The 25,098-nt window shown below is 47.8% G+C and overlaps 2 protein-coding genes and 1 pseudogene across 2 annotated transcripts; 1 reads left to right on the top strand and 2 right to left on the bottom strand.

Moving 5' to 3' along the window:
- Window positions 1-944: 944 nt before the first annotated feature.
- Window positions 945-2,818, top strand: LOC125527023 (annotated as a pseudogene).
- Window positions 2,819-8,587: 5,769 nt separating this feature from the next.
- LOC125527024 (subtilisin-like protease) lies at window positions 8,588-10,516 on the bottom strand. The gene is made up of 2 exons (XM_048691605.1): window positions 10,310-10,516; window positions 8,588-9,955 (listed from the first exon to the last, which is right to left on the bottom strand). Exons 1-2 carry the CDS (start codon window positions 10,514-10,516, stop codon window positions 8,654-8,656), a joined length of 1,509 nt encoding a protein of 502 aa, XP_048547562.1. The 3' UTR covers window positions 8,588-8,653.
- Window positions 10,517-17,593: 7,077 nt separating this feature from the next.
- On the bottom strand, window positions 17,594-21,314 carry LOC125527025. The gene is made up of 3 exons (XM_048691606.1): window positions 20,043-21,314; window positions 19,474-19,560; window positions 17,594-17,882 (listed from the first exon to the last, which is right to left on the bottom strand). Exons 1-2 carry the CDS (start codon window positions 21,235-21,237, stop codon window positions 19,484-19,486), a joined length of 1,272 nt encoding a protein of 423 aa, XP_048547563.1. The 5' UTR covers window positions 21,238-21,314; the 3' UTR covers window positions 17,594-17,882; window positions 19,474-19,483.
- Between the last annotated feature and the right edge of the window lie 3,784 nt (window positions 21,315-25,098).

Genomic DNA, 25,098 nt, shown 5'->3' on the forward strand with positions numbered 1-25,098 from the left:
TGACAACTTTAGTGTAGCTGATGTTAGCCGCTGGATTCGAAATGCATAACCAATGTTTCAGTATAAAATGACACGTCAACGTTGATTTTAACATGCCCTCCATTCGGTTTCTTCCACACATGCTCAGATTTTCGGATAAGCTGGTTCGGTGTACTGTGCAAAAAACACTCTGCATAATTATGTACATATATCTACTGTAATATCATTCATCATGATAAAAGGATACTTTCATGCGAAATTCGGAACTAATTCTAGTTAATAGCTGCATGTGTCAAAGTGCTAACAAACCAAATAATTCCATGCATGGCGGGGATTTGTAGCTTAACCACGGATGATATACCCCCAAAAAATCACGGATAGTATCAATTTAATAATACCATTGCAACTTTTTTATTTACTTCCGTGTTTTAATGATGCTACACATGGCATATTTTCTTTGTTTTTGATGAATCAAGAGCGAGAAGGTTAGCCCCGGCCGAACGGCGTTACCCATACATGTTGCCTATATAAGCAAAGCCTGCCGCGCTACCTCGCCGTGGTCGACGTGGTCGTGCTCAATGGCAATGGCAATGGCGCCTGTAGCACTTGCACTCTGCTTGTGTACCACCGTCCTCCTCTCCACTCCACCACCCGCCCAATCCTACACCGGCCACCCATCCTCCCCTCCCAGCCCGACCCCCGCAGCGGCAGAGCCCACGCCGTCCTCCGAGTACAAGACGTACATCATCCTGCTCAAGCCTCGAGCGGACGCCCATGTCATGGACGACGAAGCTCGCCAGGGCTGGTACCGGTCCTTCCTCCCCGATGACGTGACCGCCCACGGCGAGCCGCGGCTCGTCCACTCGTACAACACCATCTTCCACGGATTCGCCGCCTTGCTGACGGAGGAGGAGCTGGAGGCAGCGTCCAGGAAACCCGGCTTCGGGCGCTGGTTCCCGGACGAGATGATGTACCCCACGACGACCCGCACGCCGGAGTTCCTCGGCCTGAGCAAGGACGCCGGCTTGTGGCCGAAATCTAGCTACGGCAAAGGGATCATCATCGGGGTGATCGACTCCGGCATCGAGTCGAGCCATCCCTCGTTCGACGACGTCGGCATGTCGCCGCCGCCCGCCAGGTGGAAGGGCACGTGCAAAGGCATGGTCAGGCCCGTCCGGTGCAACAACAAGCTCATTGGCGTCAGGTCCTTCGTGGACTACAACCCTGCCGATGAGACCGGCCACGGCACGCACGTGGCGTCGATTGCGGCGGGCAACTTCGTCGCCAACGCCTCGTCGTCCCACGGCCAGGCTGCCGGGACGGCCGCCGGGATCGCCCCCGGCGCACACGTGGCCGTGTACAAGGCCTGCAGACCTAGTGGGTGCCTCCGTTCGAACGTAATTCGTGCCATTGACACGGCGGTGAGCGACGGGGTCGATGTGATCAACATCTCCCTCGGCCGTAAACCAGGACTACCGCTCCACAGAGACGTTGTGGCCATTGGCGCATTCCGCGCGGTGGCCAAGGGCGTAGTCTTGGTGACGTCTGCTGGCAACGACGGCCCCGACCCATCCACCGTCAAGAACGACGCGCCATGGGAGATCACGGTGGCCGCCGGTTCGGTGGACCGGAGGCTCGCCGCCGACCTTGTGCTGCAGCTGGGCGACGTGCTGGTGGAAGGAGAGGCGCTGGTGCAGGGCCCCAACTCGATCGCCTACCAACCCCTCCACTACCCCGGCGAGGGTAACCTGTGCAAGAAGGTGAGCGCTGACCGCACGAGGGGCCATATCGTGATCTGCGATGATGCCGGGGTTAACGTTGACGCCCAGGCCCGCATCATCAAAAATCTCTACGACAATGGCGCCGCTCACGTCCTGCTCATCGCTGAGGAGAAAGCCGGTTTCTCCTTGGGCTTCAGGGAGTACGGCTCCTCCGTGGTGCAGGAGCCCGCCGCTGTCGGCCGCAAGCTCAAGGACTACAGCCAGCACCTGGAGTCCGCGGCACAGGTGTTATTCAAGGGCACGCAGCTCGGGGTCGGCCCGTCGCCCACGGTCGCCTTCTTCTCCGGCCGAGGCCCGAGCCGCGGCAACCCACGCATCTTGAAGCCCGACATCCTGGCGCCTGGGCTCAACATCCTCGCCGCCGCCACGGCGAGCCCAGACCGGGGGCCTTTCAGATTCAAGTCCGGGACGTCGATGGCGGCGCCACACATCAGCGGCGTCGTCGCCCTTCTCAAGAGCGTGCACCCGGACTGGTCGCCGGCGGCCATCAGGTCAGCCATAATCACCACGGCCGATGACGTGGACAACGAGGGCAGCCGGATCATGAACGAGAAGCACGAGCCGGCGAGCGCCTTCGCTGTAGGCGCGGGTCACGTCAACGCCACGCGGGCGTCGACCCGGGGTTGGTCTATGACCTGGAGGTCAGAGACTACGCCGGGTACATTTGCCATCTTTTCGCCAAGCTCGACGACGATGACAAGGACTACGCCGTGCAAGACATCCTCCAGGACCTGAACTTGAATTGCAGGAACGTGCCCCGTTTGTCGGACGTCGACCTCAACTACCCGAGCATCGTGGTGCCGGCCAACACCACTGTGCGGCGGACGCTTATGAACGTGGGGCCGGCGGGGGAGTACACACCCAGGTTGCACACACGCAAGATCGTGGCCCATGACGTTGGCTTGGATTTCTCGCCCGAGTCACTGTCCTTCTCGCGGCCCGGGGAAAAGCTCACCTTCCAAGTAAGCCATCAGGGGCCGGAGCTTGCAGAAGGTTTCTTGATCTGGGAGTCGGATACGCACACGGTCCAAAGCCCACTCCTCGTCGTGCCTTCGTGAGCGGAAGTTAGACAGATCGAATATAAGAGATGTGCTACTCCACTGTACTACTACTACTACTACTACTACTACTACTACTACTACTACTACTACTATCACTACTACTTAGCTTTGCGTTGCTTACACGATCAGAATAAAAGAATCCATTAATTTTATTTAAGAGAAGGCATATTGGTGGCTGAAATTTTGAAAATTTAAACTTCTCAGTTTCATAAAGTTCTGAAAAATACACTTCTCGGTATGCAATGATGTAATGTATATGTGTGTAAAATTTGTGATAAAATACCTTCCAATTGCAAGCTGCACAAAAATATCAAAATTATGGACTTTGGGAGAATAAACATTTCAAGTGCTGCAAAGTCGTAATTTGTTTTTTCATGTCTAGCTCTCATTTTAATGTATGCACATTATATTTCTGGGCATATGTGTGCTTAAAAAAATGAAATGCAAAATTATGAATTTTTAAAAATTCAGCCTCTATTTAGCATTTCCGCTTGCATTGCCTATCTATGCAGCATGTCCGTACTGTCCTAATTAGGTGAGATTTCAGATGAGTCTAGGAGTATATGTTCGAACCATGCACGGTTTTTTTGCGATAAGAAATTTGTATTACTCAAGTAGTTATGTTACCATCTGCACGAGACAGCTGTTCTAATTCACGCAGTCCGGAGGGAGCCACACAACAGTTCGGCGCTCAATACGTCCAAACTTAGCCATGTAATCACTACAATTGTTCTGGATTTCAAAAAAAATAATTCTGGCTTCTGCTTATATGAGTATCTCTTTCAGCTTTGACATGTAAAATCTCACTGTTTAAGGAAGCTAAAGCTAATCATTTCCTTTCCTCGTTGCTTAACATTTTCACCAACTCAACACAGTCTGATTCAACAATCATCGGGCCGGGGTGCTGCTGCTACACCATTGTAGGGAAGATGCCATGCCTTTCATGCAGGTTGTTGCTTCTGCTTCAAGGGCCGATCGAGGAGTAAACGTGTATAAATCTTCCGGAGCTAAACAAGATTTCACCATCATGATTGTGAAGCAACATGCCAGCCCCAGCACTCCCAGAAGATGTATCAAAGGATCCGTCTATGTTTAGTTTTGCCCACCCTAGCTATGAGTAGAGCTACCCAGGGAAGATTTTCAACAGAGCAAGGCATAGGCCGATCTCGTCGCCTTGGCATAATAGGAAGATGCATTATAGTGCCTTTGCCTCTAACAATATCCATGTAGGATAGCTGCATAGGAACCTACTCCTTCCGTTCCTAAATATATGACTTTTGACAGTTCAATTTAAACTGTCAAAACGTCTTATATCAAGAAATGGATGGAGTACATGAGACTTTGACGGTTGATGGGATTTTATCATGGACCATCTCACAACAAATATGCCCCACCAGCATCTCAATATATACAACCATGAGCAACATGGCTCTTTCTCTTTCCGGAAGGCCATTTATAGCATGCAATAGCCATTCCACCCCGGTGTTCTGAATTTCAGGAATTTCTGCAATGGCCAGAACTCGGACATTGTGTTCCCTAAGATGATTGCCAGCGCAGGGAGTATTGTGTATCAGTTATGATTATCCTTAACTTCCCACTTGTCATTCAACTAACCCTTACCCATGGATGTGCAGTTTTCACTAATATCATCCTATACCACCTAACTTTCCGCTTGTCATTCGACTAACCTTTACCCATGGATGTGCAGTTTTCATCTTTAGCTTCCTTAATCAATGAGATTTTACATCTTAAAAAAGCTGAAAGAAATACTCATATAAGCAGAAGCAAGAACAATTGTAGTGATTACATGGCTAAGTTTAGACATATTGAGGGCCAAACAGTTGTTTGGCTCCACTCGGGACTGCGTGATTTAGAACAGTTTGAGTAATACAAATTCTTATCGCAAGAAAACCGTGCATGGTTCGAATATATACTGGAAATGGATTCACATTTCCTGATCTTTCCTTAAAAAAACATTTCCTGATCTTTGCAAACTCCTAGACCCATCAGAAATCTCACGTAGTTAAGGACAGTACGGACATGCTGCATAGATGGGCGATGTAAGCGAAAATGCTAAATGGAGGCCGAATTTTGGAAAAATTCATAATTCATGATTTTACATTTCATTTTTCTAAATACACATATGCCCAGAGATATAATGTACGTACGTAGAAGAAAAAATAAATCTATAACTTTTCAGCACTTGAACTGTTCATTCCCAAAGTCTACGATTTTGACATTTTTGTGCAGTTTGCAATTGGAAGGTATTTTATTACATAATTCTAGACACATATAGGAGTACATTACATCATTGTATACGTGCATATTTTTCAGAACCTTTTGAAACTGAGATGTATAAATTTTGAATTTTTCAAAATTTCAGCCACCAAAACACCTTCTCTAAAATAAGTAAATAACATATTCTTTTATTCCGATCGTGTAAGCAATGCAAAGCTAGTCTCTACTCCTAATGTCTCAGTTGGTAGGTCGCGTTTCGGGTTTTATTTTCGTCCCACCTCACCCGGTCTTTTTTGGTACTTCTTTGGTACTTCCTCCCACCTCCCTCTCAGCCGCGAAAAACCAAGGAAAACCCCGCGATCGAGTCCCGCACACGCCCAACCTCCCGTCTCACGCTAAGCCGCATAGAACCAAAAAAAAACCTCAAGCCGAGTCCCCCGCCCGCCCCCACGCACTCCAGGCCCTAACATCCCGTCGCACCAAGACAGACGAATCAAAAAAATCTACGAATAGTCCGCCGGTTATTTTTCGCTGGTTTTTATTTCGCTGGTTTTATTTCGTCTTCCTCCCACCTGTCTTTTCGCTTCACCACCCACATAAACCCATCGGATTAGTTACCATAAAAAAATCGCAATCAATCAAGTATTGATGATCAGATTAGTTACCATATAAAAAATAAATCGCAATCAATCAAGTATTGATGGGATATTTCCTTATATTGATGTGATTTTCCCTTTTTTATCATCAATCGTCTCTACTGCCTAAAAAATGCGTAGCTTTCCTTTTCGCTTCACCACCCACATAAACCCATTAGATTAGTTACCATATAAAAAATAAATCGCAATCAATTATTGATGATCGGATTAGTTACCGTATAAAAAATAAATCGCAATCAATCAAGTATTGATGGGATATTTTCTTATATTGATGTGATTTTCCCTTTCTTATCATCAATCATCTCTACTGACTAAAAAAATGTGTAGCTTTCCTTTTCGCTTCACCACCCACATAAACCCATCAGATTAGTTACCATATAAAAAATAAATCACAATCAATCAAGTATTGATGATCAGATTAATTACCATATAAAAAATAAATCGCAATCAATCAAGTATTGATGGGATATTTTCTTATATTGATGTGATTTTGCGTAGCTTTCCTTTTCCTGCCAACCGACCGCGTCCCGTCTCCCTACATCCGCCCTCGTTGCTCTGCCTCCCGCACGAAAAAAACTCTCTCGTTTGACCTCCCCAAACCCCGCATGATGGAAAAACCCAGCCGCCTGCTTCCCCTCCTCTCGACCGCTCCATACGTCCAGATCGCGACCCCATCCCCATCCTCCTCTCACGTCACGGCGGCCGATGGACTGCCGCCACCACCCTCCTACTCTCTCGCCGCCGCCGTCCTCCCGCTCGCTCGCCGCCGCCGTCGCCACCAATCCCGGCGAAGGCGCCATTGCTGCTATGTCGCCTCCTTTCCCCATCCAAGCCTGACCATGGCAACGGCGCCCTCTCATGTGTCCCGCGGTGAGGTTTGGGGAGGCGTGACCACAATCCAGTAGGGATCTCACCGCGGACCCGTCCGCTGGGATGGGTGTTGCCTCCGTTGCGAATGGGATCGAAGGGAGGGACTACTTCGTCGTCAAGGTCGGCGAGGCAGCGGCCGATTGGGAGCCCGGTTGTGAACATGGGAGTTCGTCCCCATGGAGGCGGCAGCCGTGGAGATTGGATGTGAAGCAACCCCACTTGCCGGTGGTGGAGGCTTGCCGTCCATGTGATCCTTTCTTCTCCCGGTATCCCCATTCCTTACCTCCCATTACAAAAGCGAGCATAAATGAGAGCAGGGGCTGATTTTCATCACTTCATTTCTCATATTTTTAGTTGCTTTTTTGAGATTATACAAGATGCTCCTGATCTGTTTTGTCAAATTACTTGGATCGTCTTATGGAATTGACAGCCATCGCATTTTTCACCTCATGTTATTTCTTAATCCTTGTCCCACTAGGCATCCACTACATGTTTGGTAATGACGTGATGTTGAGGCGGCTAGGAGAAGCTCAGCAGCCAGATCAAGGGCTATCGAGATGGATCTGGGAGCCAAGCAATAGTTCTTCTGTTAAATTTTGGTTATTATCTTTTCTATTGTTACGATTGTGGGATGGTTGATTTTGACTCGGTGTAACATTTGCATTTGTTTCCCCAGCTTGTTGGCGTAGATGCGTGGCACTGCGGCAACTAATCAAGAGCGAGGGCAGTGCACATCAGAGCTACGCTGAATGTAGCGAGCCAACCACGAATTGGGTATGTTCACACGAGGGATGGGAGAGGAGAGGAACATTAACATTTTTCATGATTTGGATGAAAATTTCAGTTCATAGTTTCTCCGTACGTGGCAATACAATAACGGTACTCATGGGCTTAGGATGAAAGTAGCGCCAGCAGAATCAGTAGGTTGGATGGGAAGGCGGTTGTTGCCCTTGTCCCTTGGTACTAGCCTACCGTGGTGGCCTCACTAACTTGCTCATTGCGAATACGAGTTCGTGGGGTCGCGAGTTGCTGCAGATTTGTTTTTATCACTTTTTACAATATTTATTGATGTATCCCTAACTCATCGAGTCATTTTTAGCTTTGATTTCCCATATACGCCAGCCTAAATATCCCATGGTCAGAATATTTGCATGGTTAGTGGACATTGTCCCTTTCTTTCTAATGTTTACTATTTTATATTGCCGATAGAAATAATTTTATCCGCTTGATTTAGGAAGTGCACGTAGGTAGGTCAACATATTTTGTAGCTCTTTCAGATGTAAAAGCATATGTTGCATAAGAAATTATTATCTTCCAAGCATACTCACATTTCACTAACAAATAGGGGGAGGTTCAGACTTCAGAGCAATGATAAAAAGGTTTATTCCTCACTCTTTTGTTGGAATTTTAGTTCCAAGTTAACATGATTTCTTATCCGCTTCATAAGTCATGCATCTGCTTAATTAGGTGATAAGTAGGGCTATTGTGGGGTTTGTTTAAACTCCAGCATAAGGAATTCTTATTTAAGAAAAAAGACTTTTGGCTTCTTTAATTACAAATTGATTGCAACATCGTGTTAGTATGTGATTTCTCACATCTGGTTGTAATATTTGTGAAGACGTGCATTGCACGTGCACTTGGAAGCGGGCCCGTGGCCCGCGCCGGACGACGCCGACGCTGACCCGGGCCACCTCCTCCACGTATTCTTGGAGCTGTGGCTGGCCGATTTACATGAAATTAATTCCCTCAGTTCTGGTGGCAAATATAATACACATAATCCATATTGTTATGCACTAGCGTGTGTGTGTAAAATAGATGGATTATGGTCCCGTACCTAATAAGATGGATATGTGTGTGTGTTAGAGAGAGGGAGAGGGGGAGAGAGAGTGAGGAAGAGGGAGGGAGTGTGTGTGTGTGAGGATTTGATGGTAAAAAAAGTCGCCAATGTCGTAATATTGAACTCTTTAAGTTAACGTGGCCCCGTTGCAACGCATGAGCGTTCTTCTAGTAATAGGAGTAGTACAGTGGAGTAGCACATCTCTTGTGTTCAGATATGTCTAACTTCCGCTCACGAACGCACGACGACGAGTGGGCTTTGGACCGTGTGCGTATTCGACTCCCAGATCAAGAATCCTTCTGCGACCTCGGACCCATGATGGCTTACTTGGAAGGTGAGCTTCTCCCCGGGCCGCGAGAAGGACAACGACTTGGGCGAGAAATCCACCCCCACGCCATGGGCCATGGACAACCTGCCCGTGTACTGCTCCGCCGGCCCCACATTCGTCAGCGTCCGCCGCACCTTCTTGTTCGCCGGCACCACGATGCTCGGGTAGTTGAGGTCGACATCCGACAGACGGGGCACGTTCCTGCAATTCAAGTTCAGGTCCTGGAGGATGTCTTGCACGGCGTAGTCGTCATCGTCGTCGTCGTCGAGCCTGGCCCTGGCAAAATGATGGCAAACGTACCCGGCGTAGTCTCTGACCTCCAAGTCATAGACTAGCCCCGGGTCGACGGCCCGCGTGGGGTTGACGTGCCCCGCGCCTACAGCAAATGCGCTCGCCGGCTCATGCTTCTCGTTCATGATCGGCTTGCCGTCGTTGTCCAACTCATCGGCCGTGGTCATTATGGCGGACCTGATGGCCATCGGCGACCAGTCCGGGTGCACGCCCTTGAGAAGGGCGACCACGCCGCTGATGTGCGGCACCGCCATCGACGTCCCGGACATGAATCTGAAAGGCCCCCGGTCTGGACTCTCTGTGGCAGCGGCGAGGATGTTGAGACCCGGCGCCAGGATGTCGGGCTTCACGATGCGCGGGTTGCCGCGGCTCGGGCCTCGGCTGGAGAAGTAGGCGACCGTGGGCGACTGGCGGATGCCGAGCTGCGTGCCCTTGAAGAACATCTGCGCCGCGGAATCCGGGTACTGGCTGTAGTCCTTGAGCTTGTGGCCGACGGCGGCGGGCTCCTGCACGACGGAGGAACCGTACTCCCTGAAGCCCAAGGTGAAACCGGCTTTCTCCTGACCGATCAGCACGACATGAGCCGCGCCATTGTTGTAGAGATTTTTGATGATGCGGGCCTGAACGTCAACCTTAACCCTGGCATCATCGCATATCACGATGTGGCCCCTCGTGCGCTCAACGCTCACCTTCCTGCACCCCTCGCCGGGGTAGTGGAGGGGTCGGTAAGCGGTCGAGTTGGGCGCCTGTACCAGTGCCTCTCCTTCGACCAGGTCGCCTGACTCCAGCAAAAGGCCGGCGGCGAGCTTCCGGTCCACCGACCCAGCGCCCACCGTGATCTCCCACGGCGTGTCGTTGTTGACAGTAGACGAGTCGGGGCCGTCGTTGCCAGCAGAAGTCACGAAGACGACGCCCTTGGCCACAGCGCGGAATGCGCCAATGGCCACAACATCCTTGTCGAGCGGTACTCCCGACTCACGGACGAGGGAGATGTTGATCACATCGACCCCGTCGCCCACCGCCGTGTCAATCGCGTGGACTACGTTCGAACGGAGGCACCCAGTGGGTCTGCAGGCCTTGTACATGGCCAAGTGTGCACCGGGAGCGATCCCGGCGGCCGTCCCGGCAGCCTGTCCGTGTGATGACGAGGCATTGGCGACGAAGTTGCCCGCCGCAATCGACGCCACGTGCGTGCCGTGGCCGGTCTCGTCGTCAGGGTTGAAGTCCACGAAGGACCTGACGCCGATGAGCTTGTTGTTGCACCGGACGGGCCTGACCATGCCCTTGCACGTGCCCTTCCACCTGGCGGGCGGCGGCGACATGCCGGCGTCGTCGAACGAGGGATGGCGCGACTCAATGCCGGAGTCGATCACCCCAATGATGATCCCTTTGCCGTAGCTAGATTTGGGCCACAAGCCGGCGTCCTTACTCAGGCCGAGGAACTCCGGCGTGCGGGTCGTCGTGGGGTACATCATCTCGTCCGGGAACCAGCGCCCGAAGCCGGGTTTCCTGGACGCGGCGTCCAGCTCCTCCTCCGTCAGCAAGGCGGCGAATCCATGGAAGATGGTCTTGTACGAGCTGACGAGCCGCGGCTCGCCGTGGGCGGTCACGTCGTCGGGGAGGAAGGACCGGTACCAGCCCTCTCGCGCTTCGTCGTCCATGACCTGGGCGTCCGCTCGAGGCTTGAGCAGGATGATGTACGTCTTGTACTTCGAGGACGACGTCGGCTCTGCCGCTGCGGGGCTCGGACCGGGAGCGGTGGATGGGTCGCCGGTGTACGAATGCGCGGGTGGTGGAGTGGAGAGGAGGACGGCGGTACACAAGCAGAGTGCAAGTGCTACGGGCGCCATTGCCATTGAAATTGAGCACCAGCTCGTCGACTACGCCGAGGATCGGAGCGAAGGTGGAGCCAAGAGGAGCGCGGCAGGCTGGCTTGTTTACGTAGATGTAGGATTATTGGGCTGGCTTATATAGGCAACATGTAGGGGTAATGTCGTCCGGCCGGCGGTAATAACCACGTCGCTCTTGATTCAAAAAACAAAGAAAATATGCCATATATAGCATCATTAAAACACGGAAGTAAATAAAAAAGTTGCAATGGTGTTATTGAATTGATACTATCCGTGATTTTTTGGGGGGTATATCATCCGTGGTTAAGCTACAAATCCCCGCCATGCAGCTATTAACTAGAAATTATTTCCGAATTTCACATGAAAAGTTTCATTTTATCATGACGAATGATATTACAGTAGATATATGTATGCCTTGTATATAATCATGTAGACTGTTTTTTATGCTGAAACATTGGTTATACACCGAACCAGCATATCCGAAAATCTGAGCATGTGTGAAAGAAATCAAATGCAGGATATGTTAAAATCAATATTGACGCGTCATTTTATGCTGAAACATTGGTTATGCATTTCGAATCCAGCGGCTAACATCATCTACACTAAAGTTGTCATCGAATCGGACAATAGGAGCACCTTGGGTGCAATTCCGAATCCGAAGGGATATTGGGTCGGGACAGCCGGTCATTACAAATGCTCCTCTCTTGGCGTTGGAGTTTTCAAGTGTTGATTATATTCATTGTTGTAGGGAAGCAAATCTTGTGATACAACCGGTTGTAAGTGTACCGATTACAATGACGACGCACAAGCTAATGGTCGGGATCAAGTTGTTGCTGCATCATTAGAAATTACAGTGGGCGATGTACATGTTTCAACCTGTCTACGGCAGAAATACGAAGACGTCGATGAGCTAGTCGCCGTTACGTCAGGCATGCAACATCGTGCAATGATCAGAACAAGTTGAGACAAACAACGATTGCATTGGTCAATCAGGAAAGTACACACGAGCAAACTAGAGGAGCAAGCCTGGAGCTGACCAGATGCATCATTGTCTTCATGCTAAAACAGACTAGTACTTGCACGTATAGTACAAAGGGAGTTTGTTTTTATCTTTTGGAGGAAAGAGACCAGCCAAGGATTGATAGATATGCATGCAGGTTACGTACGTTGGTCAGAGATAAAACAACAAATATATTTGTTGATTTCTTTGCACGATTCTCCAGAACAAGGGCTCGAATTATTTTCTTATTTCGTCCACGCAAGAAGAAGGGTGGTCTACCCTTTAACAAACCAATCATGAAGATACGTGACTGTTTAAACTTATGTGATATTGGATGGGGTCCACCAACAGAGGAGTTAGATGTCTACGCACAAGTTCAAAAGAGTCCAGGTCAATCTTTTGTAAGGATTATATTGCTAGAATATAAAGCATATAATCTTTTAGTATTATTTAAATATGGCGTCCGATCCAGGTTTCCTTTCTTTGTTTTCCGTGAGTTTTAGTCAGGGAGCTTGCTTTCCAAGTCAGGATAGATGTTCTGGCTGCTATATAAAGCCATAGTGTGTTGCTGTAAAAATCAAGTTATTTTTATATGAAATAGACACGATGTGTTTTTCAGGGTAGACACCCGTATCAAGTTTTGGAGGGATCTTTAAAAAACCTCTGTGTTGCGATTTCTTTTCGTGGAAATTGTTTTGAGCGTGAGTACCTTCGTTGAGATTGGTTTTCTCGTGCTGGGCCGCAAGGTTCAAACCCTCTACTTCGTGTACATCGCGTGCGCGGGCGAGAGGTTGCTACTACTAGTGGTGGAGTGTCGTGAAAGATCGGGCCGCAACAACATATCGAATCTCGCTATCGAGGTTCGGTTTATATCATCTTGTTGCTGATAGTCTAGCAAAACATTGTATTAGAGTTAGCTTATCTGAGTCTTGGGACTCTAATGCCCCTGACTTTATTTTGCCTCGAATTGTAAACGATATGGCTTGTTTGAGGAATAAAGTTTTGATGATAAAAAATAGTAATTACTTATACAATTCAGAAAAATTGGGTTTACACCTTTTTAACACATGCATATCTTAGGGTGGAAATAGAGAACACAGACCTCTCCTCCCAATGGAACATGGGCCTAGGCTTTCTGCCTCCCATCGATGGCATCGCTGATTTGCCCTTGTCTCTTATGGCCTTAGGGCCATGGAGGCGTGGTGGATCTCGACCCTTGTCGACGGGAGCACTCCATATTTAGATTATTATTTTTGGAATTCTGTTAGGGTTTGTGTATAACTCAAGAAGTCAAGACGGCAGCGGCTCCCTGAAGGCTGAATATGAAAAAAAAAAGTTCTCCTCACATAGCCCTTGTCTTGGTGCTTCGTTCAACGTCGTCAGAGGGTTTGTGGAGGTGTGTCTTCGCTAGATCTTGCAGGATTCGACCTATGATTATTTTTGCTGGATTTGCTCAGATCCCATCTTTGTTCGTCTATATTCGTGTGTCTTCAGGTGGGATACTTCCGATCTACTCCTCTTCATCGGTGATGGTTGTTGTTCTACTAGTGCACTGGTCTTACGAGACCTTAACACGACAACTTTTCAACTGTCAACTACAACAACTTTTACCTAGCTCTGGCGAGGAAGGGGCGATGATGGTAGCGCGCCTTTCGGACCGCTTCATTGGATATAGTCAGTCGTTGCTAGGTGGTTTACGGATATGGACATAAATTTTATTAGATTTGATATTTGTTGTACTGTTATGATTGAAAATGAATAGATCAAAAGCTTTTCGCAAAAAAAAAACCACCTGCATATCTAGAGGACAAATTTTTTTGTGCACAAATGTGTTCCTTAAATAGATAAGTTTGGACATTTTGCGACAAAATACCCAGGTATCTTGTGCAAACCTATCACGTAATAAAAGAACAGATAAACATATCTATCTATTATTTACTAAAAGTAAATGATGGGTTAACAACTAACAACTGACTGGTTAAACAGAAAAAGAAGGATCAGGCTCGAAATTTTCAGAAAAATAGAAATATCCAGCCTAATTTTTGTGTTCCCTAATAATCAACAAATTTCTGCTCTCAGATTTCCTTACCTCACTAATCCACAGGAGAAAATAAATCTATGTGTTTGGGCCTAATAAAGAAGACATAGGTTTGTTCCCCCAAAAAATCTATAGTTTCATTCCTAAATTGCTCACTCTATGTGTTTGGTTGGAAGCATGTTTTTGTATGGCTGCACGCCGCGGTCTGACGACTGGAATTTTATGCGGTTCATCTCCAACTTTAGAATCGATGGTTGATAAAATTTCCCTTATATGATGATCCTTGGTTTGTTTATATACAAGGTGACCCTTTGGTTTCTTGTTTCTTTTCACTTTCTTCATGTAGACTAGAGCTTCACATCTGAAACTTTAATTTTGGTTTTCATTTTTTAAGTTTGACCAATTATCTTCCTTAATTATGCATCTCTTGATCAATTTTAGGTTGGTGGAACTAAAAACAGAAATATGCATTTTCCGTTATACATTTAAATATAAAAATTTGTTAGTGATTTGCCATGAAAAATTCACTTTGATACCCATGGCAAGTTCACTTTAATGCCCACGGCAAATTCACTTTAATGCCCATGGCAAGTTTATTTTTTCTCGATGATGTCAAAAACTTGTTAGTGATTTGCCATGGCAAATTCACTAGATGTCCCACTGCAAATTCACTTTAATGCCCATGGCAAGTTTTTTGTTTTTTCAAGATGATGTCAAACTATTTTCAGTGATTTGCCATGGCAAATTCACTAGATGTCCCACGACAAATTCACTTTAATGCCCATGGCAAGTTTTTTGTTTTTTCAAGATGATGTCAAACTTTTTTTTCAATTTTTGCCATGGCAAATTAATTAGATGCCCCATGGCAAATTCACATTAATTCCCATGGCAAGTTTCTTCTTTCTCAATGATGTCAAAACATTGTTAGTGAATTTTCCGTGGCAAATTCACTAGATGTCCCACGGCAAATTCACTATGCCCATGGCAAGTTTTGTTTTTTCAAGATGATGTCAAAATTGCTGTATGCACCACGGCAATTTCATGTTATGGAACATGGCGATTTTTCTTGGGATAATGGCAAACTTTTTTCTTCTTATACCATGGCCAATTTTCACTTGATGGACCATGGTAAAAAAAAATTGGTTGTATTATGGGCTATGGCAAACTTTTTCTTTAATGGACCATGGCAATCTTCACCCAATTTTTCATAGACTACAAAATTGCCATGGCAATTACTACTCCTGTTTTGCCATGAGCTTATGACACTTTCTTTATATCTTCTTCTTACACCATGGTGAGCTTATTTCTTCGCAACAAGGCAAAAATACCTCTTTTCTCTGTGCGCCTGGCACTTTTTAGTTTTATGGATCAGACAAATGTAGTTCAGACAACATGGCATTTTTTCACTTTTTCTGAACCATATCAAATTTCATTTGTTTTTCATCCGTGGCAAAAAAATCCCACGACATATTTACCTTCATTTCCCGGCATGGCTAATCTTCCTGTATTGCAATGACATTTTTACTATAACATACACGACATTTTTATTTTTAAACGCTAATGGCAAATTTCTACTTTCTATTTTTTTCTGCCACGGCAAATTTACTTTTTCTAGACAATAGCAAATGTAGTTTTTTTTGCCATGGTAAAATATGAAAAAAATTATTTTTATAAAGCCCAGATTTTGTTGTGACTAATAAAGCCCAGTTTTTTTTATTTTTGTGGACAATGGCAAGTGTAGTATAAATCTGGGCTTTTCTTTTACTGGGCTTTATTTTTACAGGGAAAAGGCCTCTAGGGGCTGATGGGTAGAGCGTTTGGGCTATGGTGTTTCCCTACCGAACAACTTGTTCGGTGGGTTGATTGCTGGTACCGAACAACTTGTTCGGTGGGTTGATCGCTGGTACCACACGTGTGGGCGATGCTCTCCCCACCCGAATGTGTGGAGGATATCAAGGTCCAAATTTTAACCCAACCTTTCTTATCCTATTCATGACCACCGGTAAATATATCAACCCCAACTCCTAGATAAGTTTTTTCAAACTAAAAATTGGAATAGAAACCAACCAAACTAAATGTGGATGAAAACCTCATAAAAAATCTTGGAAATAATTTTTTAGGACAATTATTCAAATGTCTAGGCTCTAGGATAAGATAGTAGACACCCTTTTGTGTTGATGAATAATTCTCCGCTGATCTTACGAGCTATATGTAGTCGTGAACTATTGTACAGAGAAGGGTGGTATCGGAAGGAATCTCGTCGGCGATAAAGATGACATAGTGATTTTACCTAGGTTCAAGCCTCCGGATTGGTAACAGCCCCCGTCCCCAGCCGTAATCGAGAGCACTAGCGATATTCAGGGGAGAAATGCACGAGCAAGTTCACAGACAACAAGGTCGAGATCCATTCGTCACCCACTCCTCCACAACCGCCGCCACATTATCCTTCATCTCCATAATTACTCACCATTAGGCTAACCCTGGTGCACCAAGATTCCACCATAATTCACGAGATTGTAAGAATAGTTTTTAACTTCAGCTTAAAGACCATTGTACAATGTCTCTTATGTTCATGGCGATTGCGACACGTGAGTAGTGCCCTCGGGCTAAGGGCGGAGATAGTCTCGCAATCCACGTATGTGTTGGTGGGATCCAAGATGTGCATGGTTACTTCCCATATGAGCCTTTTCTTTCATTCTTCTCTAAATCCATTCTTCTCTAAGTCAATTTTGCCATGATGCGCCTTTCATTTTCTTCTTCTCTGAGTCGATTAGGTTCGCCACGTTGAATACGTGTTCCTCTCGACAAATGTGGGATAGCAAAACCTTGCTAGGTCGGTCGCTCAAGTAGGGGTCCCCTGGCCGACGCATATACGGAAAATACGGTAATACATGTCACCAGGATACAAACGTATGACTTTCTATCGACACTAGGCACCCTCATCATTTACCACCAAAAATTTCTAGGCCAGGAGAAAAAGGAGTTTGCTCACTGCTATTTTTTTTCTCGAATACGCACGAGTGTACATATCATTCATTAAAGAAGAAAGGGGAAAACACCCCAAGTCCACACATACAAGCCATATTTACATGCGGATTTTATCCGTCCTGCGTAGCCTAGAAAGTGAATTACTCCGTCATCGCCCACTCTATGATTTTTCGGTTGGGCAAGTATAAAAAGGAAAGAAAAAAAACACCAAGAGTTTTGACTTGCGGATCATCAGAATCTCTAGTTGAACATATTGGAAAATCAATTCACCAAACTGCGATTCTGTAGAAAACAAAATCGGAATGTTAAAGCAGGATTTTCATCCTAAAGCATGTACAGTCGACATGTACCATCTCTGCAGCTCGTCCTCAAGGCATTCTAACTGAAAAGGAAAAAAACTGGCATGCACACTCCAAGAACAGCCACAGTTCACAACATATTTAAACCACTCCAAAATACCAATTGAGGTACATGCCAATGCCCAGGGTGAAGCTTATCCCCAGACTCCAATCATCATTCCATAACAATGCCAGAGCACATTGGTTTAAGCTTACAAGCCCCGCCCATTCATTCAGTTCAAAGTAAGCATTCTCAAGTTAAAACAAGATTTCAAATTCCAGATCAGTCTAGGCATAATGATCCAGAATTCTACTAACTTCCAAAAGAAATTAATTCATTCGAAGTTAAGAGGGCACGTTGCGTCATGTTATCTTGACTTCTGTTACATGTCGAATTGACGAAGGGAACAACCATTGTACTGAATTCAACAGCGCACAAGTAAAGCCAAAATATGACAAACTTCTCGCCACAGTTTTTTGCCCAAACTGTGATTGAGGAAGTGCATCAGCAAATCCTAATATACCCAAACTTCTCAAGGAATTCCCCCCAAAATGAGATTTCAGTAAAGTACCACCATTAGTTTCCTAATCCTCCAAAATAACTCTGATCTGACAATTTGGAGTAACCTGCAAACCAAAATATAAACATGAGTCTCAGTCGAGTCTTTGTCATGATTCTGAAATTTTTTACATTCTAGAGACATCAAAATACTGGCATGGAGAGAACACCTGACATAAACAAAAGATTTTTGTTCCTTTAATTTCTTCTTGGGCTCAATATAAACACACGTAAACATAAACATGAGTCAGAAGTACACAACAGCACAAACAGATTCCAGTTAATACTGCTTTAGAGCAATTACAAAAAATGAGATGCTATCTGCAGACTGCAAGCTAGTTTGCCAGCTTTGTAGTTCTTAGGTTGTTTGTAGTTTATCTCTGCATCAAGACTTATTAACACAATTTTCACACTAGGTAGATCACCGACTGTTTCTCCTACAAAATCATCACCATCAATATAATAGCATCAACTTTGGATCCATTATTTCTAATGAATATTTCAGTTATTCAATCTAAAATACACGCATTCTACAATAGTTCTAACATGAATTCTGGTTTACATTGGATATGACCGATTTTTCGACGAAAATGGTATGCTCTACAACACATACCTGATAACCTATTTCAAATTAACATATATGCCAGTGAGAGGTCCGTTTTTTAGTTATGCAGAAACATCTAGCAACATAAAGAGAATTCATAGATTTATCATCATCAGCATGCAAATATGCAATCAAGTATATCTCAGATTTGATGAATACAAAGCGAAACATGTCAGAACTAAACACTTCAGGGCATTAACATTTTACAAAGAACAAAAGCATGATCCCTTGCAACTCGCAAGTATCGTTGGATTTCTGATAGGTGTGCACCTACACTTGTCCGAAATATTTAAGAACATCCGTCCTTTTCAAAGAGAATTGCATCAGCCCAAAAAATAAGCCCAACTTGACATACTTGGGGAACACTTCTGTTGAAGGACTACTAGATAGCATTGCAAATTTGGTCATAGGTCAATATACACTTATACAGTATGGTAATTTGGTAAGAAATAGCAAGCACCATGCTTCAGTTCAGTCATGATTTGTTGATAACATTTCAGGACATCGACTAGTGAAAGACATATTTATCATGGTGAAAAGGCAGCCATATTTTAGCCTTGTCCTAATTTTATGTCTGGGATAAGTCAGACCGGATAATGAAGTAGTTCAGACAAGGTAATACTACTCTGTGTAGCAGTCCAGCACTATAGACAGTACCGGCGATTATAAGAGTCAAGAAGAAGTAGAAGCCAAAACAGTCGCCGTGCTACCGGTTCATTGACTAGCTAGTCCCAACATATTCAAGCATCAAAATTTTGTTCATCTAAAAGTGCAGCATGATTGTAGGAAAGGAAGTGCCCTGTCCTGTAATTAGCCACAGTTTGTGCATACAATCCTGACAAGTTGGATCTAAGGATAACAATGGTGGAGTATAATTATTAAACATAGTGATTTCGAAACATTACCAAAACTTTGTTGCTTGTGCAAGTAACACATTTTATGGGCAGTGTAGGAGAAATGCAGAATCATGCGACAAGAAGGAACAAGATATGACAAGATATCAAACGAATCAAGAAGGGTACCCAAACAAGAAAGAGTTACTTAAGAGAGTGTACCGGAGATAGGTTAGCTGTCTACGCGAACCAGCATGTCTGCCAAAGTCTTCTTTTTGCAATCGGCCTTGTTGCTTGTTGAAATGGTTCCTTCAATTAATAGATACAAGAACTTAAATAAAAATGACACAGAGCAACAAGAGCAGTATATGTTTCATCGTTGCATCAGGACTTGAATTGGAACAACATTTAGTCATTCAACAGGACAATTGCATGTCTATATGCTGACATCAATTAGATCGGCAAAACCATTTTTTACATGATAGACAATCTCATGACCAATGCAATCAATAAAATACATCAGATTCTCTGGCGATGCCAAATTCCACCTCTGATATCCTAAAAAGGTTAAAAACACTGGTAACAATGGCCAATTTATAATTCAGAAAAGTATAAGTGTATGTGCAATTATTAAACCACAGTGTGTGAGATATCGTCAAATCCTTCAGAATCTTCAATACAAACGCAATTTGTGCAAATTAACAAACTAAATCCTGAGCAATCTAACAATTATAGGACAGTAAACTTTGGATTGGATGATTCGGTATCAAGTGTATGAAGCTTATATGTACCTGCAGAAGAGGGGATCTGGCTTGTGGCAAGCCATGTTGGGAGCGCGCACGGAACAAGAGAACTACCGCGGAGCAAATTTTCAAAGAAGATTTCTTGTGGAAGGGAACTCCTCCAGATCTCCTTTTTGTTAGCCAGGTCCATGGCAATGACAGTGCCACCATGCTGGAGGTACACAAGGTTGGCTTTGAATGGATCTATGGCAGCAATCTGAACATGGCAGCGGTCGCGCCGATCTGTAATTTGAGCTGAATGATCCAGCGCCCAGCTGTAGGTCTCGTCATCCAGCGAGAAGGAAAGGATCACGCTGGACCTGTCGTCTCTGTTGGACACTTGGACGTAGCGCAGCTTCCCGTCGCTGACCCCCATGTGCCGGTACCTGCTCAGCGTCGGAAGCAACGGGGAATCGGAAGCAGGCAGCACGCTGCAGCGCGGCAGCTCGGCGAAGCGGCGCTCCGGCCAGTCGCTGAAGGGGTCGACGGAGCAGGCGCCCCAGGCCACGTCCACCCACCACAGCCGGTCGCCGAACGCCAGCACCTCATGGTTGATCAGCATGCTCCGCGCAGTGTCCATCTCGGCCACCCCGACCAGCGGCCGCTCGTCCCACTCCCCTGTCTCGGACAGAAACCGGCGCACGACCCTGCGGCACTCCCCTCCCCCGCGACTGCTTTTGCTGAGCTGAGCGACGGCGTACCTATCAGGCGGGCCGTGGGAGCCTTGGGATTGTGTGAGCAGGCCGAAGGAGGTGCTCATCTTGGGGACATCCATGCCGGGGGCCGGGAGGCGGACCAGCTGGCCGCTGAGTGGGTTGCAGATGAAGAGCTTGGCGTCCGGTTCCACGCCGCCGCGGTCCGCGGCGAGTTCGTGTGGCCATATGGGGCGGGGGCGGGGGCGGGCGTCGACGAAGTCGAGGAGGAGGAGACCGTCGCGGCTGGCGCTGCGGACGATGCCCACGAGGGGACCCATGTCGCCGTGGGGGTCGACGAGGCGAGCGGGGACGGAGAGGCGGGAGACGCAGGGGGTGGTGTCGAGGTCGACGAGCGCGCGCGCGCCCCGCGACGGCGCCCCTGACGCGTCCAGCGCGGCCTGGCTGTTCACCATGGCCCAGGGAGGGCGCGGGGCCGCCGTGCAGAGGGCGCGGCGGAGGGGGGCCGCGCCGGTGATGGCGCCGGCGAGGCGTCGGAGCAGGAGGGGCATTTTGCTTCTGGAGGAGTCGGTGACGCTGTTTGTGCTTCTGCCCGTGAGCGAAGACGGTGGGGAAAGGAGGAAGGGGGTTTTGGTTGGTGCACATGGACTCGGTCCAGGCGGCTCTGACAGCTTTAGCCAAAAGGTCGAGTCCCATCCAGCCTTCTCCGGTTGAAGCACAGAAGACGACAGAGGGAAGATGTGTTTGAACTCCTGTTCCAGATTTTACTACTCCCTCTGTTCACTTTTACAAGAGCAACTTCAATGAGATGACCCATTTCGTCCGCCCGCGTCTTTTTGGGTTGGCGCGGACAAAAGTGACGCAACGCGCCGACCCAAACTCAAATCGTGTCCGCCCGGTGTCCGTGCCGACCCATTTCCGGCCCAAAATTACGCCTGAAATGCGTCGGCGCGGACGCGAAACGGACGCGCCGCGCGTCCCCACCTGGCGGCCACCCAACCGCCACCGGTCGTCTTATTTATGACGACCACCGATAGCAGGCCCACGCGTCAGCTAGTGCGCGCGTCCTTTTTTAACCACGCGTGTGGTGGGGTCGGCCTCATCCGCTTCTCCCGTCCACATCTGGCCCCTCACCACTTCCTTTGCTTCCTCGTCGGCGACCGCAAACCCTAGCGCGCGCCATGGGCCTCTTCGGCAAAAGCAATGGCAAGGGGAAGGGCACCCCCGGCGCCTCGTCATCCCGTGCTCCCCCTCCCCCTCCACCGCCGACGCATTTCCGCCCTGGACGCCGGCGCCTGCACATCCCGGTGCACCAAGCGCAGTGGCACTGGGAGTACAGGCAGCCCCTCCCCTACCCCGACCTGACGCTGCCGCACCATTGGCATTTGGATCCAAACCGGATCCCGGTGCCAGCGGTTCCGCGGACCCAGCGGGCGCACGACGACGAGGTGCGCCGGCGCCGCGCGCTGCTCACGCCGGAGCAGCGTCGGCTGCCCGAGTACGCCGCCGACTCTCCTAACTGGGAGGCTTGGTTCGCCCTCGAATACGAGGAGCAACGGCGCTCGGGTGTCCCGCCGTCGTTCCCACCGCCGCCCCGCAGGTAGAGCCCGAGGACATGGAGGCGAAGGCGGAGTACCAAGCCGCCCTCGAGGAGGCCCTGCAGCACGCGCTGGAGGCTAGCCGCATCGAGGAGGACGCGCACTGGGATGGGCTGGAGCAAGCCCTTGACCTGTCGGCGACGGGGAACTCCGTCCACACCCCGTTCTTCGTGCCGTCGCCGCCCGTATAGTCCAAGCCGGAGCCGGAGCCGTCGCGTAAGCGCTCCCCGCCTCCACCCACTTGGCCGGAGGAGGCCTACTTGTGGACGGGCCAGTACCGCGAGTGGGTGAGCGCGCCTCCCGTCCACTTCGCCGCGACGCTGGAGGAAGAGGCGACCCACCTCGAGCGATGGAAGGAGCACTGGCTCCGCCAGAAGCAGGCCGACGGCGAGGAGAAGATGCGCTACGAGGCCATGCTCCAACGCGACGCGGAGGCGCTCCGGCTCGACGAGGAGGAGGAGGAGCGCGCGCGGCTTGCCGCAATGCCGTCGCCACAACAGACGCCGGAGGAGGCTGCCCTGGCAGCGTACCAGGCGGCGTTCGGGTGGGCTGGCCCTGCTCCGGTCTTCATCGACCTCACCGACGATGGCGGCGTCGAGGGCAAGGCCGACGACGTCTAGGGCAGCGTGCGGGGCGGCAGCAGGCGGGCGCAGACTTTTTTTAATGTTTTATTTAATGCTTATTAGATCTAGGTGGACTTTGGCCGGCGTTTGACCGGCCACTTTTATGTTTAATTATGTTTATTTTGTGCAGCTTGTTTTTTTTCACGCCGGCACATTTGTGTCGGCCTCCCTATTGGGCGGTCAAGCCAATCCATTTTAAAATGCGGACGCCGACGTCTGCCTGGCCAACCCAAACGGACAAAAAGCGGACAAAGCGCGCGTCCGTTTGGGTCGCCCCGTTGGAGTTGCTCTAAGGTGTTGTAACATTTCAGACAGTGTATAAAATAGCTTAATTTTAGTTGTCTGAAACGACTTATAAAAATGAACGGAGGGTGTAGTAAAGTGTCCATATGATTTGAACTTCTGAAATAAATCAATAGATACTTAGGAACTTTAGAAACAACTTAATACTTCAAAAACAACTTTCAACTGCAAAAACGTCTTATATTTAGTTATGGAGGTTGTAGTTTATAACCACTTGGATTCTTAAGTTTCATCTTGATTTAGGTTGTACGACGTTGCAAGACTGTTAAAAGGCTTGGGCTCTTGTGATCAAAGCTGATGTTGTGGCTGCAATCCACGAACTGTTCTTGGACAATGGGCGAGGGTTTTGTCAGGCTTAATCAGGCACTAATCATGTTGATCTCGAAAAAGCCGAATGCATGCCTCATCGGAGATTTCCGTCCGATTAGGTTAGTGCATGATATCCACAAGATGTGCTCCAAACTTCTTGTTGTCAGGCTTACTGTGCGCATGGAAGAGCTAGTGCATATAATCCGGTCGGCTTTCATTAAGGGCGGGTATAACATATATCCATGAAAATTTTATGCTAGTTTGGCAGGTGGCACAAAAGTTACAGCATCACAAGGCCAAGGGTGTATTGCTGAAGCTGGATATCTCACGAGCGTTTGATTCGCTCTCTTGGTTCTTCTTGTTTGAAGTGATGCGTGCAAAAGGGTTCTCGGAGAGACGAAGATCTTCGATTGCCACCTTGCTCACAACGACGAGCATTGGGGTGCCTATGGTTTTGCAGGGAAAAAAGTTATGCACGCGCGCGGATTGCGTGAGGGAGTTCCATTGTCGCCGTTGTTATTCGTGATAGTGATGGACGTCCTCACTGCTTTGATCATTGGAGCACATGAGCTTGGGGTTATTAGTGCCCTGTCGAGTTGCTCCCCACTGCATCATGTATCCATCTATGCGAACAATGTGGACCTCTTCATCAGATTATCTGCTATGGATACATTGTTTGTCCAAGAATCCCTTAGAATTTTCGACACTGCCATGAGTCTTCAAGTCAATTTCGTGAAGTCGTCTACTATTACTATCTGTGAGGAGGTGGGGGTAAGGAGCTTGTGGTGTCGACCCTTCCATGGAGGATGGAAAGCTTCCCTGTGGCATGCTGGTACTTAGGCCTTCAATCATCAATCTGGCAACTAACTCACTCAAAGTAGCAGCCTATTGTGGATAGTGTTCTTAGCTTAATGCCAGGCTCGCAAAAATGCCTAATTACTTGAGTTGTCCGGTTGATCTTGGTTAACAATGTTATTATAGCTAGAACTAGCTAATCATCAGTGGTTGGTGGAAGACACCCCCAAATGGGCTTTCGGTCATGTTCATAAAGGTTGCATGGCCTTCTTCTGGGCAAGAACAAAGGACAACCATGTTGGGAAGTGTTTTGTGGCTTGGTAGCGGGTTTGCCAGCCAAAACGGCTAGGAGGGATCGGGTAATCGACCTCAAGGGCCATGGTCTTGCCTTGCTTCGTTGGGAATGGCTTAAGCGTACAACTGATTCCTGGCCTTGGCAAGACTTGTCTCCCTCCTCTGATCAACAGGTTCAGAGTGCTGTCAACAACCCTCGTACATTGACAAGGGGGCGTTAGGGACCGTATATTATTCTAGAGAGACAGATGGCTAAATGGTGCTAGTGGGTGTGGATATTGTGTCGATTGTTTTTTAAGAGGTGAGGACTTAGACAATCAATCGAAGATCGGTTAGGGACGATATGTTGAAACACCGTTGGGCCATTGATATTGTCAGAGTTCTCTCAACGGATGGCTTGGAGCAAGTGATTAGGCTTTGGGAAGTCATGCTTTCCATTCAGCTCATCCTAGATTGTCCAGATATTCTGCTTTGGAAGTGGCATGTGGGA

This window comes from Triticum urartu, unplaced genomic scaffold, assembly GCF_003073215.2.
Source record: "Triticum urartu cultivar G1812 unplaced genomic scaffold, Tu2.1 TuUngrouped_contig_261, whole genome shotgun sequence".
NCBI classification, from domain to species: Eukaryota; Viridiplantae; Streptophyta; class Magnoliopsida; order Poales; family Poaceae; genus Triticum; species Triticum urartu.